Source organism: Leguminivora glycinivorella, chromosome Z, assembly GCF_023078275.1.
Source record: "Leguminivora glycinivorella isolate SPB_JAAS2020 chromosome Z, LegGlyc_1.1, whole genome shotgun sequence".
NCBI lineage: Eukaryota > Metazoa > Arthropoda > Insecta > Lepidoptera > Tortricidae > Leguminivora > Leguminivora glycinivorella.
The window spans coordinates 45,005,880-45,024,215 of NC_062998.1; the positions used below are offsets into that span (position 1 = coordinate 45,005,880).

The 18,336-nt window shown below is 38.2% G+C and overlaps 1 protein-coding gene across 4 annotated transcripts in view; it reads right to left on the bottom strand.

Annotated features, from left to right (window-relative positions):
* Positions 1 to 233: 233 nt before the first annotated feature.
* The window catches only part of LOC125241305 (forkhead box protein L2-like), a 91,400-nt gene continuing 73,297 nt past the window's right edge, over positions 234 to 18,336 (bottom strand). The window contains exons 5-12 of one of the 4 annotated variants that reach the window (XM_048149712.1): positions 11,614 to 11,773; positions 11,048 to 11,376; positions 10,289 to 10,514; positions 7,251 to 7,407; positions 6,163 to 6,235; positions 5,635 to 5,757; positions 3,361 to 3,477; positions 234 to 1,251 (exon numbers count right to left, since the gene is read on the bottom strand). In XM_048149712.1, the coding sequence (XP_048005669.1) occupies positions 1,178 to 1,251; positions 3,361 to 3,477; positions 5,635 to 5,757; positions 6,163 to 6,235; positions 7,251 to 7,407; positions 10,289 to 10,514; positions 11,048 to 11,376; positions 11,614 to 11,773 (1,259 nt within the window). In that variant the 3' untranslated portion in view covers positions 234 to 1,177. Of the gene's footprint in view, positions 1,252 to 3,349; positions 3,478 to 5,634; positions 5,758 to 6,162; positions 6,236 to 7,250; positions 7,408 to 10,288; positions 10,515 to 11,047; positions 11,377 to 11,613; positions 11,774 to 18,336 lie in introns of those variants that run through there. The other 3 variants (XM_048149713.1, XM_048149715.1, XM_048149714.1) reach the window with 3 other exon arrangements.

The window sequence follows — 18,336 nt, forward strand, 5'->3', positions numbered from 1 at the left end:
TCGCAACCACGTTTACAGTACATTGCTGCTGGGAAATTTTTCAAAAATGAATTATGGGCTGAAAATTAAGAGTAACTCAAAAACACCTCTTAATTAATGATAACAAATTATATGCCTGGTTTCATTTATCGCCCTTATTACGTTTACGCACTGTATTATACGTTCGTTGTCATAAATTTTAATTTTCAATTTTAGGCTTAACTAAAAAAACTATACCAAATTAGAAAACTTAATTTTTGGTCACACTAAAACTACTGTTATAGAATTAACTTATTTTCTCAGTAGTAGCAAGACCGGATAGCTCTCGGGGTATTAATAATATAACAAATGAGCTATGCAAATAAGATCCTCTATTTTTCGACAAAGTCATATATATGTTCTAAGTAAAAATACAAGTACGACATGACCCCACTCAAAAATTTCAATAATTTTCCTTCACTACTACATACCTACGGACATTTTGAACTGAATTACCTACAGATAGATCTAAAAGTGGCGGCGATGGTTGGCATACCTTTGTATAAAATATAGACAGTATAGTTGCTCGACCAGTGAAGTTATAGCTAGTTTAGTTGAGCCTGCCTATCTTTATGGTCGATACTTAAACAATTAATTATACCAATAAATTTTGAAAGCAATACGCAAATATCTACCTACTGCAACGGTGGGATAGACGAATATGTCCGTGAAGTAAACATTTGTTAGTTACAGCTTTTTAGCAACGACGTGTGGTTGACATGTTAACAATTTGATTTCTTTTAATTCTAATATGCATTTTATTATACGAATAAAAAACAAACATTACGACATACAAAGAGTACATTAAACACATTTAATAAGGTCAAGAATTACCCCAAATCTGTTTTCCCCTACTTACACATTTAAATGCACGTTTAACGTTAGATTTGTATATACACATTTAACACATTAATGTTATCTTATCATTTTAAAATTATATTACAGATAAAAGTTGAAGTTTCCACCCTGTTATTCTTTACTGATCAATTTCCGACTAAATCATGAATAATTTTTTGCTACTTTCAATATTAATGGATTCATTGAAAATAATCGGTATTCATTCTACGAGTTTGTAACTTTGCAATAAAATATTTTATTTAATTTCATAATGACTGGGCCAGGATAGTACCTATTATGGGTTTCTCGCTTCTCTCTGGGCTCACATGAAACATTTGGAGTAAGGTGCGGCGTTGGTTATGAGAGTCGTCGAAGCTTCTTCTTTGACACCGATGGCTGAAAGTCACAACAAAAGTCTTCAATTAGTTACAGGTAAGCTAAAGACAGAAAAAAACTAGTAAGTACAGGAAAATACATGTAGGTACTATTTGATAAGCGTTGTAATTGATAATACTTGTACTATGGGGATCAAAATTCATATCTTAGATTGCATTTTACATGTTAATGCAAAAATAAATCTAACTTTTGTAGGAACCTACCTGTTGTAAAATGGATTAAGCATACAAGAAAATTCCTCTCTTGGCAGATAGTTAGATATACAGGCCACGTAGCCGAATGGGATTTCTGCGACGCGAAACGCCGCAGAAATGTAGTCAGGTTCTGTCGCGCCAATACGCAAGAGCGATAGAAATAGATAGCTACGAAAGAGATATTACTTATCGTGAGTTTTTCGCGTGCGTTTGTTCATTCGGCTACGCACACAGGGTGAAATCGGGGTCGTGTAGCACCAAAGGAAAGTACCTATTTGCAATAGGGATTCGAACCAAGCACCGTTTTGGAAAAAAAGGTTGTATCGATTTAAAAAAAAGTGGAAATTGGACGCATACGGCAGGTGCATATGTTAGATAAAGATATTGATCAAATGATATCCTCAAACTAAGTATCTATATCAACGAAAATTTCTAAATTATAATAAATATATTTTGTATCCCAAAAATATATTTATGTTTCAGATACCTATATCACATCACATATTACTCTCTCTCTCTTTGCCTAGCCACATCCCATTTCACTTGGGGTGTCGGCTCTATCACATCACATATTACTAAACCGTTATACATGTATACCCGTACGGCTAGGAGGGTTTATCTTAAGTATGTTTTCATGAAACAACAAAGGCTTTTACAATATGGATTGCTACTAATGGCAGTAGTAAGTAGACGTCTGAGTATATTTACCGAAAACATTTAACGTTAAAGTGAAATAATAAGGAGACGAATATGTAAGTATACTTATATAATAAGTAAATGCTGTAACGATTACATGGTTTAAACTCAATAATGACGGTCGTTTAACACTACTTTTCTTAAGTTGTGGCATATACAATTCGTACGTAGTTAATTTCATTTCGTCGTCAATATCTTATACTATTAAACGAGCAATTCTTGTATATTTATTTATTTATTTATTTATTTATTTATTTATATATACCGACGATCTTGGAAACCGCTCTAACGATTTCGCTGAAATTTGTTTTGTGGGGGTTTTCGGGGGTGAAAAATCGATCAAGCGTAGCCTTAGATCCCGGAAAACGCGAATTTTCGAGTTTTCATGAGTTTTTCTTTCGCATTTGTAAACGTAAAATATGGTCCTTAATTTCGCCGCGCGCGCATCGATTCCGCTTAGCTCAGTCGCACGAGGTCGGTCTAATGTACGCAGATAGATCGTAGGTGTCAGGGTTTCGAATCCCGGTCAGAAATTAAGTTTTTGTTTTTTGTCTTTTTTTTTGTTTTTGTATTTATAAGAGTTTTTTTTTATCTAAAGACGTGATATATTAAAATAGAACCGAGCGAAGCTCGGTCGCCCAGATATTTACTAATAAAATGTCTATGTCTATGTCTTTCAGAGACCTAAGACCTCTTTACCTCTGGTCATTAAGCTTCTTAATACGGATTGGGCATTTAATTTAATTTTAATTAGTAAAAATGAAAGTTATCATTAATATTCAGAAATTATCGAAATTTCCTCATTAATTTAATTCTCATAGAACTAAATTTTATAGTACTTTAATTATCAATAATATCCACTTTCCTTCCCGTATACCCTGATAATTACTGGTGGGAGGAATAGGATTGGATTAGTCCGGTTTATCACGATGTTTTTCTTCACCGAAAAGCGATTCGCAAATATCAAATGTAATTTCACACATAGGTTCAGAAAAACTAATTGGTACGAGCCGGGGTTCGAACCCGCGACCTCCGGGTCGAAAGTCACACGCTATTCCACCAGATCCACTTTCCTTGTGTACATATTCCCGTATGGCTCTGATAATTACAGGGAATAGGATCATACAGATTATTCTCATTAAATTGGTTCCTGTCTGGGAAAAACCGCTATCTTCGCAACAAGAAAATAGTTAAGAGTCGGGTACTATCTAGAAATTACCTTCAGGCCAGAACGAGAAGCGCGAAGCCGCGTCTGAAGAGGTGACGGCCTCGTGTCGTCGCGTGGGCGAGTAGTTGCTCGATGGCACGTAGCCTGGGTTAGGGCTAGGGGATCCTCCTGTCAACGGACAATTTTGTTAGCCGATCTTGTGTTCTATTCACTGAGGATATAGTTAGATAATATAATTATTACGATATTATACTAGCTTTTTCCAAAGAGACAAAAAGTAGGTAGCCTATGTCACTCTCCATCCCTTCAACTATCTCCACTTACAAAATCACGTCAATTCGTCGCTCCGTTTTGCCGTGAAAGACGGACAAACAAACAGAGACACACACTTTACCTTTTATAATAATATTAGTATGGATGCATAAGGTACGAGCTTGGTTTTGGGCCTATTACAAAGTAAACTTAAAATTTACATGGTCTAATGTGTCCCTACCAAGGCCTATTAACTTCCTTTACAAATACATGACCTCTTGTAATACGCATGCATGTAGTGATTGGACTTTAACATAGTGTTCCCAGGAATAAAACCGGCCAAGTGCGAGTTGTACTCGCGTTGCAAGGGTTCCGTACACTACAAGAAGGGCTTAAGCGCTTCCTTTTTAGTAGGAACTTAAGTCATTTTTGCGAATAATCCATATTTTGAACAAAACGAAACAGAAATGAGTTTATATGTAATATTCAAACGAGCTCACACAATTTCAACAGATTTGGTAACTCCTTGCAGCGGCAGTGAGTGAAATTCGTAATTTGAGTTTTTTTTCTTTTAAGTCCGACTTACGCTTTACTGTAGATTTCTAAGTAATAGGTTTCCTGTAATCTATAGATTGAAAACTATTTCGTGTATTCTTTATTGAAAATTTTCTACTAAGCGTCAAATGGTCATTTTTTGCCTATTTTCTTAAATTACTTGAAAATTACTTTACTAAAAATTATTTAAAAAAATATTTCGAAGAAACAGCGATGCGCTGGCAGCATTCGGTCAGTAAACTCCACACTATTGATTACAGAAATGCTAAATTCAAAATGTAGCAACTGTTTTAGAAGGACGAAAATAACAGGTGGAAATTTTGGGGCACGCATTTTTTTTAGGATATCTCCGTGGCAGTCGGTAAGAAACTTGATGATATTCTACAGATTCTATTATTATCTTCCTCATAACTCATAATATGCATTTTACAGGCATGCTTATTCTTATTCCGAGTTTAAATCCTCGTTATTCCGATCGACTGAGTAAAATTTTCCAAGAAAACAGCTTGTTGAACTTGAGCATTAGAGTAACCTTGAACTTCCATCGAAGTGCTAGTTTCCAAGGCACTGTGCAAGGAACTGGCGTTGAACTGCACTAATTGATTTTGTTTGCTCAGGTCATTTTGTGAAACGCCTATGCAGTAGTAGATTGCTGAACAAGGATGAACACAATTTTTTGGCGATGTAAGTAGGTAGTATTAATAAACATGGACATAATAATACACTTAGACCGATAGTCTCTATACGGCTCATCAGCCAAAAGTGAAGCCAAAACACAATCGATGTGTGTTGCCAGAGTTTATTTATTTTCCTCAAAGTTGTGGTATTTTAACAAAGTCGTTATACCTACTTGGTTATAGGTACCTAATAATTATTTTGATGATCGATTGAAATTTTGTAAGTAATATTTTTAAGGCTTTTTCCTGTATTTGGTGCAATTACTTTAAACTGTATTTTATTCTAAAAACACTGAACTCTGTGCAACCTGATCAATACCTTTAATAAAGAAAAAAGGTAACATTTTTGTTTTTAAATTGTTTCTGAAACCGAAGTTCTAAAAACTGGAATGACAAAAAAAACTTCTTTCATCATAGCTACAAAACCCCATACAGTAGATATAATCTAATTATTATTACCATGAGGTGATAAGATAACGTCTTAGTTGCAATAACAGTGACTATCAGATATTATTTACCATGAACGTAACACTAGCGTCATCTACTGAAAGCTTTCCGTACTAGTATAAGGAGCGCAGGGCGGGAACGAGAAGGCGTAGTAATTTCCAACGGTATTAAGTTCCGGGAGTATGTAGTCAGATGGCGTTCCAATACAGATGTAGTGTATAATGTTTTTTCAATTGTATTTTCACGGAAATATACAGATATTCTCAGTACAAGAAGTACTGACGATGACGTTGAATCAAGTAAGTAGCATAACAAATATGAACGTTGCCGTTCGTAATACGAGAACTTCATGGTTGCGAAAGTGTTAAAAATAATAAAAAAGTAACAGTTATACCCTCTGTCCAGAAGGGAAACCGGGTGACGGCGGTGTCAGACGAGGTGACAACGTCGTGGTGTCGACTCGGCGAGAACCCGCCCGAAGAGTGCGCGTAGCCTGGTCCGGGGCTTGGAGACCCGTCTGCAGATTACAAACAATTTGTTAACATAACTTTATTTCAAACTAAATTGAGGGGAACCGATTTCGAATCCCGGCTCGTGCCAATGAGTTTTCTAAACTTATGTGCGAAATGTCATTTGATATTTTCTCCAGTCGCTTTTCGGTGAAGGAAAACATCGTGAAGAAACCGGACTAATCCCAATAAGGCCTAGTTACCCTTCGGGTTAGAAGGTCAGATGGCAGATGCTTTCGTAAAAACTAGTGCCTACGCCAAATCTTGGGATTAGTTGTCAAAAGCGGACCCCAGGCCGTGAGCCGTGGCAAATGCCGGGATAAATATGACTGCCCTGTTTTTTTTTTAATAATGGAGAGAAAGTATTTGCATTTATTCTTATAACTTAAAAATATAGCTACTTTAAAACTTACCCAAAGAAGTGACACCGCCTATGGTGTTGTAATTCATTGGCATTGACTGCATCGGTTGCAAGGGGCTCTGAATCTGAAACGAAATACGTCCAGGAACTAAAAAGGTGTACGATATGTTATTTTTTATTTACAGATGGCGCAGCCATACTACAGGCAAGTACCTACAAGTAGCTACAACCAAACTAAGAAGGTAAACTACGGAACCCTAAAAAGAGTAAACTTTATAAGGAAATAAGTGTTTATTTTGTATTCTTCATGGTTCCAATTTCCTTAGTAGGTATACATACTCGTATAAGATAGATGAATGTATATTGTAAGTGATTATAAGTCAGTTTTTTATATCTGTGTGGTTAATCATACTCATTCAAATAAATTGATGACATAAAATATTCAAAACTTCAAAGATTGAGATTCAATGCTAAACACAGCAATTCCAAACGGTTTAAACAGTTTTACGATGTGAAAATGTTAAGCAGCGTCGTTCAAGTACCTATTTGCAAGCATGCTACTTTACAGCATCGTCGTGATACGCTAGTAAAATTTCAATCTGAATTTAATTACAGTAATCAAATTGGTCTTTTAACACGCATTCTGTAACTGGAGCTGAAATTTACGATTATTAGACTATCGCGTTATGAATTCATTGGTTTGTTGTCAGACTATTACGATTTAGGTGTAAAGTAAATCTAATTACCTACTAGATGAAGAAAGTTTTTCAGCATTAATAAGGCTTGATTCATAATAGGTATAAATAAATATAACCACGATACAAAATTTAAATTTTGAAAACAACAAGACTTGTGGACCGATTTTCATCAAACATGGCTAAGTTCTTAGTAACACTAACTCCTGAGTACTTTAGCTTTTAGACAAAAAAAACGAAATCTAAAACGCTTCAACCGTTCGTAAGCTACGATGTCACAGACAGACAGACACGTCAAACTTATAACACCCCGCCGTTTTTGCGTCGGGGGTTAAAAATAAACGAACGAGTTAAGCGATATCTACCGGCAAAAACTAGTGCGCCAGTGCTGTGTGAGGCGACCAACAACCAAAGTATGGAATCTCAGATTCTTTTGTCCTCGTACCTGGCCCTGGAGCTGGTGCGACGCGAACGGGTTGAGCGGCACCGGCGAGGACTGGTGCGGCAGTGCGGTGTGCGGCGAGCAGCCGGGGGGGCTGCGGCCGACGCCGCCGCACGCGCCTCCGTAGCCCAGGCCGGCGCTGGAGGGAGACAGCCATGCCCTGTAACGAGACCACCAATTTATCATTAAATGTGAACAAACTGTTGTTTGCAGACACATTAGTTAAAGGGTCATTATGGATTGTAAAGCATTGTACAATACACGTGCAAATTGGTAGTTTGCTATTGCAACTCGTGTCCATTTATCGTATTAAACATTTCGAATTCCCTCTTTTCCGCACTTGTATTGTAATATACTATTACTCGGCTCCTTATTTTCATTCCTAAAACGACTCATGTTACATAAGAACCTTTTGACTATCATCCCTTCGCATAAAAAAAGTAGGTACGTAACATCATTAGTGATCATTAGTCATCATGTGTGTCTTATAATTTTCCTATACATACGTCTTGCCTATTTTATCCATATCCATTCTCGTGACGCCATACATTGATCTCATCTCATCATTCTCTTTTTAATACTTGAATGTTTACCCGTCGTCGCCTAGTGAATATTTAATATAGAATCGAAATTTCCCCGATTTTATATTACCTATGCATAAATATGTAGGTGTTTTCAAGGAGGTATTAGAAATTGTACAGATTAGCTTTACTTCGGTTTACCTTTAAAAAGATATAGGTACATAGTATAGGTACCTGCATTTCCTCACTTCAAACTGGCACAAAAGTATTATTAGATTTTCAATCAGAATTGCTAATTATAAAAGTAAATGTGGTCATATCGTATCGTTTAAGTACTAATATTCCACCTGTGTGTTATCTAATGTCAATTATGAATGTTTACTAACACATCGACAATGGCTGAACCAATACGGAAATGGGAACTAAAATCACTCACACATCAATTTTATTATTATAATTAATTAATTAAGTAATCGCATTTGTTTTGTAAACATGAGAATAAGAATGTAAATATTTATAATAATTAGTTGTACCAAAGTACCAATGATGCGTTATATTTTATGTAATGTAGGTAATTATTATCGACATACTTAATATTATGTAACAGACCTAACATAAATGATTAGGAAGTGTCTGTATCAGGTACCTATTCTGGTCTAACGCGTGTAACCGTAGCAAGGTTGTGTGTGGATGGCGGTGTAGCAAGGGCGTCGCCAGTTCATAAGCTAGGAACGAAGGGGTAGGCAGTTTATAATTTATATGACCGATAGCCGCGTAGAGGTAAAATGGTATACATACATTTAGTTACATGATTTGCCATGTATAGTGAAAAACTTTTGTGAAATAGTACTTTTTGCTGATGATACATCACTGCTTTTTAATGTTGACCGAAAATCTACGGATTACAATGTAATTAATAGCACGTTAGCTGATGTACTGCAGTGGTTTACTGTCAACAATTTACTTCTTAATTCTAAGAAAACCAAATGTATTCGATTTTCTCTGCCGAATGTTAAACCAATCGATACAAAAATACTTTTGAATGATGAATGCTTAGAGATGGTAGATACAACACTGTTTCTTGGTTTAACATTGGACAAAAATCTACAATGGAGTCCTCATATAAAGAAACTAGCAAGCAAATTAAGTTCAGCCGCATACGCCGTTAGGAGAATCAGGCAACTGACTAATGTTGAGACAGCTCGCCTAGTGTATCATAGTTATTTTCACAGTGTAATGTCATACGGTATTCTGGTTTGGGGCAAAGCAGCTGACATACAGACTATCTTTGTATTACAAAAGAGAGCCATTCGTTCTATTTACAACTTAGGAACACGTGAATCAGTAAGAGAACTCTTCAAAGAAATTAATATCTTAACTGTAGCTTCCCAATACATTTATGATAGTATAATTTATGTTGTTAAGAATTTAGACTGTTTCACTAAGAATTCTGATATCCATAATTATAACACTAGAAACAAAAATAAGCTTGCCATAAAGAAGTTTCGTGTCCGTAAAGTACAGAAGTCATTTGTTGGGCAATGCATTCATTTTTATAATAAGTTACCTGACACTGCTTTGAGATTACCCCTCCCAGCTCTTAAGAACTACTTAAAAAAATCATTGATGTTAAAGGCTTATTACAGAGTCGAGGACTATTTGACAGACAAACATGCATGGCCCGAACCAGAAACTACAAAAAACGAATAGCAATTAAAATAATTGTATTATGTATAGAGGACACAGTTCAGATAAGAAAGCACATCAAATATTTTATATTTTATGTTGTGTAGGTAAATTACATATTTAATGATATTGAGATTCATATTATCTTTTTCTTCTATGACAATTTGATATGTTTTCTCTGAAGAAGAACGACGTATTATTAAGCAATAATATAATTTATTGAAATTGATTTCCATAGAGTACCTAGTCTGTTCATATTCTTTGATGAATACTTTTGCATGTTAAATTGTATGTTGTTATTTAATGCATGTTAATTATAAGATGTAATGTTTTGAAAAGAAGTTGCCCGCCGAGTTTCTTGCCGGTCCCATAGTGGATACCCCCCTCCCAACTGAGGGGGGACTGAAATCTTCTCGAGGCTGAGGCGTAGGGTTAGAGCCGGCGTAGCTTTATTTGACGTTCATATGCGCATTGTAATATGCCTACTTGAAAAATAAATATTTCATTTTCATTTCATTTTCATTTTCATTTTCATTTTCATTTCATTTTCATTTCATTTCATTTTCATTTTCATTTCATTTACACTCGACAATGGACGGTCGCTCGGTCATAATCGATGAGTAGCATGGGAACTAGCTAGTTAAATAGGCTGACACTTTACTGGTATCTGCCGCCATACTTCTCTGGCTATTTCCCACGCCACTTGCCGAGTGCCTATGTTGGCGGGGTATTAGTAATTTCAGGTACGCGCCCAAATGTGTTTTAATAGCCATTTGCTTTCCATTCGTTTCCAAAACAGTAGGTTGTGGGCTCTCGTTAATTCATGTTACTTACGTGTCATATCTCGGATAAGACGGCGGATAAGGAGACGTAGCCCCAAAGTAGTTTCTCCCGCCCAACGGGAGATGCTGCATATGGGGAGGTACGTGCTGAGCCACGTGGGCTACATGGTAAGCGTCCCCGAATATCGACTTGGAGTACGGAGTGGCTCTCGAGGGACGCTTCATCCTGCGGCGGCGGCGGAAGTTGCCATTCTCAAACATGTCGCCACACTGGGGATCTAGAACAGGCGTTCCACCAGTGTCGCTTACGAAACCTTCATTTGTAAAATGTTAGAAAGACGATTTAGAAATAATATTAACAAAGGGACAAAATCGACTTCCAAGCATTTTGTTAGACAATGTGGTATATAGAAAAGTGCTCGTATGTGACACTCTGGCAGAATGCTCCAACAACACCTTATTCGCAGAAAAATTAATATACACAGCTGTAAACATGAAACTCGCTAGCAGTTCGCATAAGTCTTTACCATCCGCAGTGCCCACACTCGCTAGGCGCACATAAGCATAATTAAATTTCGAAAAGACATGTCTTTCTTTATTAATTACTTATAAATGGATTCCATAAGCTATTGTTCGGTAAGTCCAAATCATTCGAACGTGCCGCAAATGAGGATCAAAAATGTGCGTTTATGTGACGTCGCTAACTTATACTGTGCGTTCTCGTACCCGTTAGCTACATAATTAATAGTAACGACGCAATCGACAGATTTGGATAAATTTTGACGTGGATAAGTTGTAATGCGTTTCTTACCAAGAGTCCAGTAATTGCCCTTCCTCTCGCCCCCGCCTTCTCTTGGAACCTTGATAAAGCAATCATTGAGACTCAAGTTGTGTCTAATGGAGTTCTGCCAGCCTTTCTTATTCTTCTCGAAGAACGGGAACTCCTTGGTGATGTATGCGTAGATCTCGCTGAGCGTGGCTCGCTTGGTCTGGCTGCTGTGGATGGCCATGGTGATGAGCGCGACGTACGAGTAGGGGGGCTTGGTGAGCGCCTGTGAGCTGGTGGTGGACTGCGGCTTCATCTCCGAGCGCCCGGGGCTGGCCGGAGTCGTAGATTTTGATTTGCTTTTGGTTTCGCTACTGGAAAGTTAAAAGACACAGTTACTAATATCAAAGAGGATCGAGTATTATAGAGAGTTACTGTCAAAGTAAAATGTGTAATCAACTAATCACGTTAGCGTTAGGTTAGTGGTAAAGACGTTAGCCGCGTAAGCTGAAGACCCGGGTTCGATTCCCGGCTCGCCCACCAGTGGGCCTTGCCATTTTTTCTTTCGTGTATGATATTGTTCCAAAGTGCTTCATATGATTGTCGCTAACCTGTTATTGGAGCTGGTATTCTCTTCCCTCGAGAGTGGTTGCATGTTCAAAGTTTGGTAAACTCTGGACAGCTCCTCGTCGCCCTTCACACTTTGAGAGTTGGATGTGTCCGGGCCATTGTTGTCTTGGAGACATAGCCGATTTTCGTACGGAGAAGAACCTGCAAAAAATTTAAAATTATTAGTTAAGATTGCTAATATTACTATTCTATGATAAAAATTCACGCATTTTTCGCGAATATAAGCGGACTAGGATAAAGTAGTTCATAATGTTCAAATACTCAGTAAATTAAATATGTGCAGAAAATTTGACCTCCTAAATAAGGAAGTTAAATTTTCTCAACTCCATTTAAACTTTCGAATAAAATGTGAGTGCGCACGGGAAAACGTCCCACTTTGTCGATTGCTATAAAGCCGCTTTGTCAGCTTATTCATATAAAGATACAAATCAATCTCGCCTTATTGGTAACCGACAAAGTGGGACGTTTTACTAAACACACTCACAAATAACGACCTTATGTACCTACCTACCCAAACAAAAGTCGGCCCATAAACCAACATATAACAACACATCCATATATTACGTCACAGTGTAAGTACGTTTTCACAATTTTCACATTATCCCATATCGATATCCCATATATTTAATGTGAAAACGCACTAAGGGGGAGGGGGTCATACTAAATGTGTCAATCCATGTTAAACGGATACAAAAAAGTGTTACATAGAGGGTGGAGAGGATGAATTATAATTTATTTCCAGTCTCATAGGAGGCTCGAGATTTTATATATTGCTTGTCTGAGTTGTCTTTTAAAGGACAGTCGAGACTCTCAAAAATAGAGGTACTACCACCACTATACAGTGTTCTCTATTACCTACGTCTACCCATATATCAATCTGTTTCCACTCTAAATAGAATTCTCCGAACGGCACGGAAAAACTAAAGTGCGGTTATTGTTATAAAGTGTGTTGTTGAGTTGAGATTTAGCCAATCTTACACGTACGTGCCGCCCAATACGGGCTTCTTGGAATCGTCGCGGAATACTTAGCCGAGAAATACCTACGAGTACCTACGTACCGCCAGCAGGAGCCTTATTCGACTGCATAAAATAACTCAAATTAGGCTTCATTTAAAAATCAAGAATTGATATAATCACATGTTAATTCCAAAAAGGTTTCATTCAATTAACTGACCTACCAAAACGTATTACGTACCTAATTGACAAGAGAAGAGAACAATAGTTATTTGTTCTACAAGGGGGCAAAGTTGTTCTTTAACCTCAAGTGCCAATATTGATACGCGAGCAAGCGAAAGATTCCAATATTCCTATATTCAAAAAGTGGATTATTGAGCGTTGCGACGGTTTCAAGGCACGAAGGTTAAACAAACTTTGCCACCGCGTGACGTGAACCACAAAAGTTTTTCACCACACCAACACGAACAAAATACTGACTACAAACATCAAACTAAATCAAATCCATCAATCTATTCAATATTTATGATTCAAAAACATTCTACCAGCCAGCGTAAGACATCAAGTTAAAATTTGTATGAAATAACTTTGCACTCTTATGAATAAAATGCAATATTGCTATCAGTTGCTGTGGAGAAAAACCCTAAAAAGCCTTTTTATTATGTTACTAGACTACTATACTGTTTATAATGTTTTGGTTTTGTTGTCACTCTTATCAGTTTTGCAAGCCGAATAAGGTGCTGAACTATACTTCCCGTCAATTTCAATTACGACAAAAACTAAAAATCTAGTAGATACCTACTAATTGGAATCTGTCGCAATAGAATAGGTATGTAGATACTGTTATATAAAAACTGCTTTTTGGCTTATAACACAATTGATGAACGATGAACAAATAAATTTATATATAATTTCCGCTATATTTGAAAAAGAAAACTTTCCTTCAGCTAAAGTCTAAGCATGAAACATAAGTTAAGAAAATTAAGTTTGTTTACTACGTACGAGTACGACCTACTTATAAAAGAAATAATGCTGAAATCTACAAAAGCATAATAAAATTATAATTATAAAGATATATTGGATAGTGTAGTGCTGATTAATGTTACTGGCCGAATCTATTAGACTAGCTACATAGATAGGTATACCAGCCAAATGTCATAACTACCTAATTACATTTTGTATAACCGTGTAATAATTTGTATAAAGGGTAAATAGGGGAAGTATTTTAGTAGGTATTAAACCAGGTAACGTAGGTAAGAATTCAGCAGACAGCTGTAGCCCGCGTATCGGATTCGAGCGCCGCGAACGCCGCGCCGCCGGGCATTGTGTCGCGCGTAGAACAATGCGTATTTATAAAACATTAAAAGCCAGCGTATCGTTCGTGAAATTAATAACAAATAACAATCGTGAAACGTTAGTTCGGGAGTGGATTACACACGGCGAATAACTGTGCCTTCGGTCACATGGGATCCGCTCCGAGGCGATCCTAAACTAAGCGAGGTGTATGCCACTAGAGCTTGCCTGTAAACACCAATTTGTGCTAGATTTTATAGTAACATCATTACTCATTATTTGTAAAATAATTAAAAGTCTAGATGTTAAATAACTGCGTAAAAACTCCATACATGCTGATTTTTAGGGTTCCGTACCAAAAAGGTACAAAAGGAACCCTTATGGTGCCGCTCTGTCCGTCTGTCTGTCTGTCTGTTTTTTATTTAATCATCAAGTTGCCTTCAGGAGATTTCAATAAACCTTAATCTATCTCGATCCATTATCATTACTTGTAAAATATCAGTTTCCGTATATATGAACTTGAACAAGACTGTAGAACTCCCCTTAACTTTTACGTAAATATAGAGTTAATAAGAATAGAAATTTAATGTAACTCGATATCGTTTGATCCTCTGATCCTCTTAGCCCACCTTCGTCATAACGCCGTAGGCAGAAACCAAATATTTCCTTTCAATTAGGAGAGTTATATCCCGAGTCTTATTACTAATTACCAAACACTTGGTTACTGAAGAGAAAACTCAGGTTAAGTATCGCCTTAGGGGAGATACGTTATGTTTACATAAAAGAAGACAGATGATATTTGCTAAACGTGTATCGATCAATCTATGTCCATTTCAAAATTAGTGGATAAATGTAAAATATACCTGATTAATTATTTTTATTCCTATAGAACTAAAAATAATAGTAGGCACATATTTAGTTGTAGTCTTTCCCGTCACGGAAACCATTGGGTATTTATTCCGAACCTTTAGGAGGCGTGCGCGGAGCCGAAACCAACACGTACGTAGAGGCCCTTTTGACACTTAATGAAATGCAAATATGCGGATGCTGCCTTTGGACTATAATGCATTATAAAAACTATGGGTGTTAAAATAAAAACCTACGTATAAATATTAGCGTAGTTGTAATGACAATGACAAGTGCCACATATTGACTGAGAATTCCAATTGACTTGATCCGAAACTATCTAGTTGCGTCTATGAATAATGACATGACTGATGTCTGAATGATGTTTAGGATGTGTTTGCTAATGTGGAACATATATGAAATATATTAGAATATTATAAGCAGAGTACGACTGATGAGTTCCAAAGAATGTGTAAAGTGCTTAGACCTGTATGAAGTACATAGTTACTTCTCTTTTCCACCAAGCGAACAAAGACATAATAAAAACTGGTTATGAACCTGTGACTTAAGTTAAATAGTCGAACTCGAGCCTCCGGCGTTACTTAACGCGTCTACTGATAATGGCTCCGATACCCACTGTACAAAAGGTAATTGTTCCCTCAAACAATAAAGTTTAATAACGCAAGGTTCTAGGTAAGGTACGCGTGCATTGTCGATTGAGGTAATGCCCAGATGATCGTTGTTATACTTAGATAACTCTATCGGCGCACGTGAAACCTTTTTCAAACATTCACGTAACATAGCTGAGTTAATCTGGGTAATGAGTAATGTGAATGTTATGAGTACAGGTAAGGAAAGTAGTTGCTCGTAACAGCTGGCAAGCTTATGTATTACGCTGTCAAACTTCATTGGAAGTAAGATTTTTTAGTACTTAATTCGTGCTAACTCTGTTTAACTTGCGGTTGTTGGGAAACTCAAAAGGAAACGATATGTAGATACTATTTCTCCCAAATGCCGTGCCTAGTGAGTTCATGTTAATTAAGGACATAAATATTTCATGGAAACAATTTTTTTTATGAGTTACAAGTATTATTGGATTTGAATTTGTAAGCAGTTTGAAATTTCTGTTCCTGATTTCAGCACGAATAAATTCAACACCAACTTGCGTTCTTTGGTTTGCATTTAAGTACAAAAATCAGATCAGCGTAGATATATCTAACACGAATACGAGGTGGTACGGCAAGCAATACATTTGGGAAAATCTGAACAGTGTTATCGTAGCTGGTGGGCGTCAGTCATCACTAATTTAATTGCATACAGCTCCTAAACCAGTTTTAAGGAAATTAAATAAATAAGCACTGGTATCGTTGAGAAAACAAAATGTAATGAAGTCAATCACTAAAAATAGACAAAAGGAATATAAAAAAATCATAGACAATAAACTATAAAAAGGTAAAATAATATAAAAAGTTTGTGCAGTCTTGCACATTCTCCCCTTTTTTAAAGAGCGACGTGTATTTTCGCGAGCTTCTTGAGGGGTCTGCGAAACACCCCAGCAGCAGTGGCGACATCTGCTACTCTGATTATCCCATCTCTGCCGGGGTATACGGCGGTGACACGACCCTTAGGCCAAGAGCCTCGAGGCAGGTTTGAATCACAAATTATTACGATGTCCCCAATCGCGATATTAGGCGGAGATCCTCCTCCTGTCCGTGGTGATAAGGAGGGGAGGTATTCCCTGACCCAGCGCTGCCAGAAGTGGTCGGCTAGCCTTACCGCCCTGCGCCACTTATTTCTGCTCAAGAGGTCGGCTTCGGTCAAAGTAGCGGGAATAGGGGGCCCAGACGGAGATGTGAGTAAAAAATGCGACGGGGTCAACGCTTCGTCAGCATCAGAATCAAGTGAAACGTGCGTGAGTGGTCGTGTATTAATAATGGCTTCAGCCTCCGCCAATAGTGTGCTCAGAACTTCATCTGAGGGAGCCTGTTCTCTTAGGGTTGTCTTCAGGGCTTCTTTAACGCTGCGAATTAAACGCTCCCATGCTCCGCCCATAAAAGGTGCTGCCGGAGGAATGAAACGCCAATTGATTGATTCATTAGCTGCATAAATTTCAACTGAGTTGCCGTAAAGAGCTTGTAACTCCCTGCTCGCCCCAACAAAGGCTGTTCCGTGGTCTGACCAGATCTCTTGCGGTGTGCCTCGACGAGCAATAAAACGGCGTAGACACATTATGGCCGCGTCTGTCGATAAACTATGTACCACTTCAAGATGTACGGCGCGGATGACGAGGCACGTAAATAGAGCAACGTAGCGTTTCTCTCTTCTTCGACCAACTGAAACGAGCACAGGCCCAAAGTAGTCAAGACCGACGAAGGAAAATGGTCTTTGATGATGAGCCAATCGGGACTCCGGTAGATCTCCCATTGGTGGCGTGAATGCTCTGGCGCGGTGAAGTTTGCAAAACTGACATGCGTGGGTTACTGATCGGACAGCATTTCTGAGGCCCAATATCCAAAATCTTTGGTGGAGTTCGTTCAGGACCTTTTCTTTGTTTGCGTGGCCAGCCTTTTGGTGGTATCTTGCTATAAGGAGGCGTACTGCTGGGTGCTTTCCGTCCAAGATCAGGGGTCGTTTAACTTCATCAGTGACGCCTGTTGCAGCTGCTATACGACTGAACATTCTGAGTTGGTCATTGTTATCTATGAATGGGGATAGTTTAAAAAGGCGGCTGCTTCGAGGCAACGGGTCTCCGTTCTTTACTCTCAAAATGTCCTCTTTGAAGGAATCAAGTTGACTCTGACGTAAAATATGGGTTTCAGCTAGACGGATATCGTTCGCAGTTATTCTTGGTTGGTTATTAGGGGGGTTCGCGGTACCAGGAGAGGATGTGCAAGGTGGATGGAAGGTACATAAGTGTCCTTCAAGACGAGGGAGGTTGAAGTTCGCGTCTCGTCTTCTCATACTACGCAATCGCAATAATGATATGAATTGATGCGCCTTTGCCGTTGCTCGCACCATTCTCAGCCATGAGCTGAAACGATACGGATCTGCAGATATTGGTGCGGGCAGCTCAATCTCGGTGATCAGATGAATGATATTTTTAAACTCTTCACGTCCTAATCCGCTAACATCAATTTTAGGTTCAGCGGGCCAGGACGAGGACAGGAGAAAGGTAGGCCCTGAAATCCAGCGAGATTCTGGAGAGAACACAAAACGTTTGACGCGTGTAGCGTCATCGGCTACGTTTAGGTCACTCGGTACCCAACGCCACTCACTGATATTTGTAAGCTCCAGTATCTCACCAACTCTGTGGGACACAAAGGGTTTAAGGGTACGCGCATCACTACGAAGCCAACCTAGCGCAGTCATTGAGTCGCACCAGAAAACACGTCTCGTTGGCTTCAACCGATGGGCTTCGCATATTGTCGTAGCAAGGCGCGCAGCCATTAGTGCACCTTGAAGTTCTAAACGAGGAATGGAGACAGGTTTAATTGGGGACACGCGCATTTTACTACAGATGAGGGAGAGTCTCACGTCACCATTTACATATAGAAAGCGCCAATAGGCCACAGCAGCATAGGCAGACTCACTCGCATCCGAAAACACATGTA